The following is an 8,218-nucleotide window of genomic DNA, read 5'->3' on the forward strand; positions in this document are numbered from 1 at the left end:
GGTAGAATGAATTACTAGGATCTCACAAAGATATTTCTTTCTAAGTGTTCCTTTGCTAAAGAGTGTGAAGGAGACCATCAGTGAACAAGAGATTTCAAAAAATATTTAGAAGATAGAGGCACCTGGTGGTTCAGTCGGTTGAGTGTTCGGCTCTTGATTTTGGCTCAGGTCATGATCCCAGCATCATGGGATGCTGAGTATGGAGCTTGCTTAAGACTCTCTCTTTCTCCCTCTGTCCCTCTCCCCTGCTAGTGCTCTCTCTCTCTCCCTCTCAAATAAATTTTTATAAATAAATATTTAGAAGCTAGAGAGCATATGGAAACACACAAAGGGCACAGTGGTGGCCAGAAGAAATGGAAGAGGCAGCTGAAGTGGAAAGAGGAGCTCATTTCTGGAAGGAAGATGAGCTCTTATGGGCAGAGCTGGCAGGCATAGGGGGCAGTGAGAAAAAGCGTTCTGTCTTCTGCTCAGTTCTGGAGCTAAGGTAACCCAACTTTAACCCCTGGAGGGAGTCTTCCCTGAAAAGTTAAATTCTGGATAATGCTGAGATTTCATGTATCATGAAATACATGGTATTGACATCCCAAAGAGAACCATCTTGATCCCAGTATTTGAGGGGTCTGCACTCCAGTATGGCTCCTGCCAACTCAATCTTGATAGCCTACATATATAAATGGACAACGGTTGGGTGTATAGAGAGTTTCAACCCATTATCTGCAGTAAGCAGCTCAGAAAGCCAACCTGCTATCTAAATTAAACTTACAGGAAGTTAGGCCGCTATTTTAACAACCAGCCCAGGAAGCCAGCCAATTACCCAATTAACAGTTGGCCCCGACAGGCAGGATTTGATTAATGAGTGACAGCTTTCCTACTTTTTATCCCTGTTTCCAATGGAGGATCAACCAGAGAAAGCCAAATGCACATTATTAACCAACCACCTAGGATGCCCCGCTTCCCGTTAGCCTGCCTACAGCTTCCCCATGCCAACAGCCTCCATTAGGGCATACCTGAAGTTTTCCCCTTCAAAGCTTTTGGGTGTCTGCCAGAACTCAAGTGATGGTGACTGACTGCCTCGTTACAGCAAGCTCTGACCAAATAGATTTGCTTGTTCTCATTTACTTCCATATTCAGAAGGTGCCTGCTAGCCAATAAGCCTTCCCCCATATACCCAGAACTCCCCATCAGCTTTGCTCTTCAGGGGCAAGAAGAGGCACAGATATAACCACAGGACACCTATACCAGCTAGCTAGAAAAATGAACCCAGCCTGTCATTCTTAAATATGGATACACAGCCAAGGTCACCAGACATAGAGAGAACCAGCAGTACACAGGGGAAGATTAAGATAAACAGAACAGATTGCCCTTGGAGGAAATAGGTCATTCAGACACTAGGAAAAAAAAAAAAAAAAAAAAGACTTAACAAAAATTCTGATTAGATCTTCAGTGAGAGTTGAGAAGATATTACATCCATAAAACCAAAAACAGCAGGCTATGAAGAACAAGGGAATAAAAAAAATCTCCTGGAAATTAAAAGTGAATTTCCAAAATTAAAAAGATTGGAGGATTAAGAAACTAACCACACAGAGAGCAAAAAGGTAGCCTGTGTGGCAGAAAAGATAAGCCACATTTGGAACTTCTTCATAGGCTTAAATCCAGAAATGGTTCCAAAGTGGGTACCCAAGGGACTGGCTGGCTGGGGCTGTGTGGTTCTGTGTTAGAGATCCTTTGACCTGTGTTTTAGCCACATGCATAGATCACTCTGATTAAAGCAAATCAGTTAACTGCAAATCTGATCATTCCATTCCACTACTGAAAACTATTACTCTTCTAACCACTTATGGGGAGAAAGCTTAGTCCCCATTTCCTGCTCATAACCTGCCATAGCCTGTGCCCTTCCCCTCTCCCTCCATTCCCCACATTTGCTCCAGCCCCACTTGCCAGGGTATTCTGTATAAGCCTCATGAGCTGAGATTGTGGCGTCAGACTTACCTGGTTTCAAACCCACATATGTCTGACCTAATTTGAAAGATGGGGGGCACCTGGGTGGCTCAGTCTGTTGAGCATTCGATTTCGGCAGGGTTGTGATCTTATGATTCATGGGTTCAAGCCCTGAGACGGGCTCTGTGCTGACAGCTCAGAACCTGGAGCCTGCTTTGGATTCTGTGTTTCCCTCACTCTCAGCCCCTCCCCTGCTCATATTCTGTCTCTCCCTCTCTCAAAAATAAATAAACACTTAACAAAAGGAAAGAAAGATGGGTACGAGTGTGGCTCTCAAAGTTTTTGGAGCCATCAGATCAGCTAATATATGTTAGTAGCTTAAGAGAGCCCCAGGCACAGAGTAAGTGATCAATATATACTAATAGTTATTAGGGTTCCCAGGACTAGTCTCGTTTTGGCTGTCTCAGTTTTAACCCTACTTTATTTTTATATTTTTACCTAAAACTCCTTTTTTAAGTCATTAAACTTGGGGTGCCTGGGTGGCTAAGTTGTTAAGTGTCCAACTTTGGCTCAGGTCATGATCTCACAGTTTGTGGGTTCGAACCTGCATTGTTCTCTGTGCTGACAGCTCGGAGCCTGGAGCCCACTTCAGATTCTATGTTTCCCTCTCTCTCTGCCCCTCCCCTGCTTGCACTCTATCTCTCTCAGAAATGAATAAACGTTAAAAAAAAGTCATTAAACTCTCAGCTTTATAACCACACACATACCCTCAGACACTTCATTCAGTCCTCAGGTTTTTCTTTAGATGTTTATTCATTTTTGAGAGAGTGAGCAAGGGAGGGGCAGAGAGAGGGGAGCAGAGGATCCGAAGCAGGCTCCATGCTGACAGCAGAGACCCTGATGAAGGCTCGAACTCACAAACCATGAGATGACATGAGGCAAAGTTGGATGTTTAACCGATGGAGCCACCCAGGTGCCCCCAGTCCTCAGTTCTTAAGAAACTTTACCTAGATGTGTGTGTGGTTTTTTTTTTTATTTTTTTTTTTTAACATTTATTTATTTTTGAGACAGAGAGAGACAGAGCATGAACAGGGGAGGGGCAGAGAGAGAGGGAGACACAGAATCGGAAACAGGCTCCAGGCTCTGAGCCATCAGCCCAGAGCCTGACGCGGGGCTCGAACTCACGGACCGCGAGATCGTGACCTGGCTGAAGTCGGACGCTTAACCGACTGCGCCACCCAGGTGCCCCCCTAGATGTGTTTTTGAGGCCACAATTTATTGACTCATTTCAGAGCAAGTGAAATTCCTGCTTCAGATAGTTAAGTGCTTTAGGGACCGCCTGATTTTCATTCAGCAATTTTTTCCTAGGTTTTTTTCTTTTGAATGCTTATTTATTTTTGAGAGAGTCAGAGAGAGAGAGACAGAGAGAGAGAGAGAGCGCGCGCGCGCGCGCGCGCGCACAAATGGGGGAGGGGCAGAGAGAGAGAGGGAAACAGAATCAGAAGCAGGCTCCAGGCTCTGAGCTGTCAGCGTAGAACCTGAATGGGGTTTGAACCAATGAACAGCAAGACCATGACCTGAGCCAGAGTCAGAGGCTCAATGGACTGAGCCACCCAGGCGCCGCTTTTATTTCCTGTTCTTAATGAAGTGACCCTTTTCACTGGGGCTCAGACAGCACCCCCTTCGTGAGGACCCCCAGCCCAGGCCCTGTTCTTGCTTGGTCTCCATTGCTAGCATCAGTCTCCTACTCCAGACTCTGAGCACCTCACGTAGGAGGACCGTCCTCATTGGTGTTAGAACACGAGTGCCCTGCCTGTAAGAGGTTCTGCTCAGTGAAGGAGCACAGTCAGGGGAGGCGTGGGAGGAGTGGGGGTAGAGTTTAATGGACCAGCAGGGCTTGCTGGTGTGTGGTGAGAATGAGTAATCGTCAGCAAAATCAACTACCTCAGATGCAGACCTATTAGAAACCTTCTTTGTCAAAGAAAAGGTTGTAGGGAAGGCACCATCTGTGCTGAGAAGCTGCTGGGCTTCAGCCTCCAGAAGGTGCTAAGTGGGCAGGTTAGCCGCCAGTCCACTTCCAGAGAGGACATGAAGGCTGCCCCGGTGCCCCTTGAGTTCAGTTCTGACTCTTATTCTTTAGGGGCTGGCACTGCCCGAGAGGCACACACTAGATCCCCACAAACAATGGCATTGGCTTTTTTTTTTTTTTAATTTATTTTGAGAGATGGCAAGCAAGCAGGGGAGGGGCAGAGAGAGATGGAGAGGGAGAAATCCAAGCAGGCTCTGCACGGTCAGTGCAGGGCCTGACACAGGGCTTGATCCCACGAACCGTGAGATCAGGACCTGAGCTGCATCCAGAGTCTGACGCTTAACCGACTAGGCCACCCAGGCACCCTGGCATTGGCTTTTTCCTCTTTCTTTTTGTAAGTTAAAATCAAGGGGTCCAACTCCCTCATTCGTCTCAGGGGAGAGGGAAGCAGAGACAGTCTTAAATAAAGGCCCAAGGACCTGCCAAAAGTCACACAGAAAGTGGTAGAACTGGATTAGAGCTCTGGCTTCTGAATTTCCAGAGCAGCGTGTTGTGATTCTGGGGTTCATCAGGACAGGAGACGCCTAAAGCAATGGAGGCGTGGCTTCAGCCTTGCATCCACAGTAAAGACGATGGTCTGGGTAGTCCTTACCCTGGCTTTGGGTCTTTTGTAGGCTGTACTGCTCCAAAAGCAAAAGAGGTTGAGAGTCTTCCCCCCCAGGAGGTGTTGCAAGGATAGGAGAAGGCCAAGCACATGTCAAGCAGCTAATGGTTATTATTTAAGTAGCAACCAACGTTGAGACTCCAGTGCAGGAGGCAAACGGACTCCCTCTTTGGACATTGACTCCCTGACCGTAGAGCTAGGAGAGAGTGGGTCCCACAGAGAGAAAGGGCAGCTGCTGTTCTATTGGGAGCACCATTAGTTCTGCCAGGGAAGGGGGTGGGCATGCACTGGAGGAGAGAGGCCTGGAGTCCCACCTCAGAGACCCCGACTCCAGCCAGCCATAAAGGCAGGAAGGGGCAGGTCACATTTACTCTCCCAGCCCCTGAAAGCAGAGCAGAGAGGTGGAGGGGGGGGGTCTAGCTCCGAGTGTTCACGGCTTGGGCACCAGCGACAGCCTCAGCGTCCCTACCAAACCCCTGGCCTGCTCTGCTCCATTAAAGGAAGGACCCAAGGAAGGAGGCTGCCACGGCTGGCCTGACCCATAGCTGGGGGGGCTGGGGAGGGCATAGGAGTGTGAGAGGGAGAAGGGGTTTTTAAGATAGGAATGACAGGTACAGAGAGAAGGCCAGGAGACTGTAGGAGACTTCCCAGGGTGGGGCAGTGCTGGCAAAGAGGCGGGCCACGGCCACATTGGGGTTGTCCTGGGTGGGCTCAAACCACTTCTGCAGGCACCGCCCACTGTTCCTGCCCTCAGGGCTTGCCTTGAATGAGTTGCTCCAAATCTTCTCGCACAGGTCAGCGGGGGTGGGGAAGTAATGGGGGAAGGGGTGGCAGACGGCCCTCGCAGGGCAGCGGTTCTTCCCTGGGAGGGGGGCGGGGGGTGGGAATCGAGGCACAAAGTTACCTCCCAAGACTCCCACCCTCACGTGCCCATCCTTTGCCCTAGGGGAGCATAGGGAGCTCGCGCTTGCTGCCAGGTGGGGGCCCTGTCAAGCGCCACTCACCCCGACTCCAGTCCCAGTCGCCGTGCCAGTTGGACTTGCACGTGTAAGATGTGCGACAGTCTTCCCACCACTGCTCGCAGTCCTCCTGGCAGAGTGGCACATCCAGGATTCGCTCTGCTGGCCCAGCCAAGTCCATCTGGGTGCAGGCATGGCAAGAGACAAGAATGCTAATAGCCAGGATCCAGAGATGATCAGTAGCTACCATGGTACTCTGCCGGTTACCGTTGGAAGATACGGTACAGACTCCTAGATACTGACTCCTAGGAAGTCTGTAAGCATTCCTTTACGAATGAGCACAATTAGGGGCGCCTGGGCAGCTCCGTGATTTAAGCGTCCAACTCATGATTTTGGCTCAGGTCATGATCTCACGGTTCATGGGAGAGAGCCCTGCATCGGGCTCTGCACTGACAGCACGGAGCCTGCTTGGGCTTCTCTCTGCCCCTCCCCCCACCTCTAAATAAATAAATACACTTAAAAAAAAAAAAAAAAGAAAACCAATGAGAACAATGAGGCTAAGGAGGCTGAATGGTTTGGCCCCAGCTACACAGCTTCCTACATACAGGAGATGGGATTCAAAGGCAGCAAAACCTTGGATTGCGAGTAACTTGTTCTGCGAGTGTTCCGCAAGACAAGGAAACGTTTCTAATAAATTTTAACTTGATAAACGAGTGATGCCTTGCAATATAAGTAGTACATGATACGGAATGTCACATGATCACAGCTGAGCCAATGGTTCTTGAAATTCACTTTGATATACAAGTGCTTTGGATGGCAAGCAAGTTTCCAGAATGAATTATGCTCGCAAGCCAAGGTTTTAGTGTCGTCCCTTATCCTAAAGTTCTCATTGGTGCTCCCCTATGCTGCTCTTTGGGGCCCAGAGGTGGCTTTCTCTCCACTTTTTTCCCCAACCCGGCTTCTGACTCTGCTCTGGTCCGTAGGGGGACAGCGTGTCCTGCTCCTGCTAGCATCGTGGACCTCAGGCTTTTAGTAACAGGGCACTGTGTGGATGTGCCTCCTGCCTCCCCAGCCCAGCCTTCTGACCTTCCGGATCCAAGGTCCCAGGTTTGGGGAGCACTCATAGAAGCAGATAGCCTGGATGAAGTGCTTCTCACAGCCTGGCATCATCAACCCACAGTGAATCAAGCTGAAGTTGTAAAGCAGGGACACATCGAGGTGGGCTTCCCAGCTTGTGCTGGCCGTGCAGCAGGCATTGTCTTTCCAGGGGGTGCACTGAAGGTGGAAGAAGAAGCAAAAGGCAGGGGGTTGGATAAGAGGCAGGAGATGGAGGAGTGTCCAGGGCAGAGATGTAAAAATGTCCCCTAGAAGAGGGCCTGGGCAAATGGGAGGACTTCAGGCCAGCAATGCCCATCTAGAAGGAATGGTGATAATATGTCAATATTTGTAGCCAAAGGGCTCCTGCACACCAATCTCCCTGCCACAGGCTGCTGCCATTCCCTAGAAACAGGGTTTCCGGGATCTCAGCTCCTAAAGGCAGCAGAGGAACCCCACAAGACCCAGAGGAGTGTGGGGCTGCACTGGATGGGAGGGCACCAGAGTTGAGAAGAGCTTATAGGTAAAAGTCAGCTCCACAACTCCTCCCGTGTCCCTGTCAGTTGCCTCTAGGGGTCTGGGGAAGAGTCACCTGAGTCATAGGTCTCCCTGGTGCCTATGGGTAGGAAGGCTAAAGAAGGGGGACCTGGTTTGTTTGAATGTATGCTGAACCAGTGATGGACCTCTTGGATCACTATCTGCCCCTGCCCCTGTCCCCCAAGTGGCCGGGCAGCTCAGGTATGGGGACTTGGAAGCACTCAACAGTTATGATCTCAAAAGGCCAAAGTGTCCGTCCAGTGGTCTTTGCCCAAATCCCAACATAAGGAACCAAATGAGTGAGGGTTGGTGATGGTTCAGAAGCCATCTTGGCATTTGTGTCCCTTCCCTGATCTGCCACAGCAGCCTCACTCCCGTCCCCCGGCAAGGTCTGGCCTTTGTACCTCATCGTAGAGCTGGTCTTCTGGGCCAGGCTCTCGCTTGTGGTGTTTGGTGTTCATGCAGACATTGAGCAGCTCGTCCCCAGCCCAGATGGGCACGACTGTCCACAGCCGTAACACGAGCTGCCACCACCGTCCCATGGCCTACTGCAGAGAGGAGACCCACCTGCTTGTGTGATAGACAGGACGCCCACTCCATTCTCTCTACTCTCCCAGGGAGTGAGTATGGGTTTCAAGGCTCCCTCCCTCAAGTGATTATGACACTCTGGCTGCCCCTAGGACCTCTATCTGAGGCAGCATCATAAAACGTCAGGGCAGATGAAACAAACCTGAGAGTTCTGATGCCCACCCCCAACGGATGCACAGACACGTGAGTGAAATCCCAGGAAGAGGCCAGCCCTGAGGTAAGGGAGGGTCTGGTGAAATGGCTCCAGCCTGCTCTGGGGAGCTTTTCTTGGTCCCTCCCCTTCCAAGGCAGACTTTCCAACTCCATGACATACGGGCTGGAATTCAGAGCTTTAATTCTGGGTGAGGAACAGAGCAAATCACCAGATTCTACAGGGGACAGAGGGCATGGTGGGACATCGTAGTGTGA

At 50.2% G+C, this 8,218-nt stretch overlaps 1 protein-coding gene across 1 annotated transcript; it reads right to left on the reverse strand.

Annotated features, from left to right (window-relative positions):
* Nucleotides 1–5,175: 5,175 nt before the first annotated feature.
* Nucleotides 5,176–7,847, reverse strand: IZUMO1R (IZUMO1 receptor, JUNO). Its single transcript, XM_043578852.1, has 4 exons — nt 7,627–7,847; nt 6,658–6,865; nt 5,636–5,773; nt 5,176–5,493 (listed from the first exon to the last, which is right to left on the reverse strand). Exons 1-4 carry the CDS (start codon nt 7,762–7,764, stop codon nt 5,225–5,227), a joined length of 753 nt encoding a protein of 250 aa, XP_043434787.1. The 5' UTR covers nt 7,765–7,847; the 3' UTR covers nt 5,176–5,224.
* Nucleotides 7,848–8,218: the final 371 nt, after the last annotated feature.

Source organism: Prionailurus bengalensis, chromosome D1 (genome assembly GCF_016509475.1).
Source record: "Prionailurus bengalensis isolate Pbe53 chromosome D1, Fcat_Pben_1.1_paternal_pri, whole genome shotgun sequence".
Taxonomy (NCBI): Eukaryota; Metazoa; Chordata; class Mammalia; order Carnivora; family Felidae; genus Prionailurus; species Prionailurus bengalensis.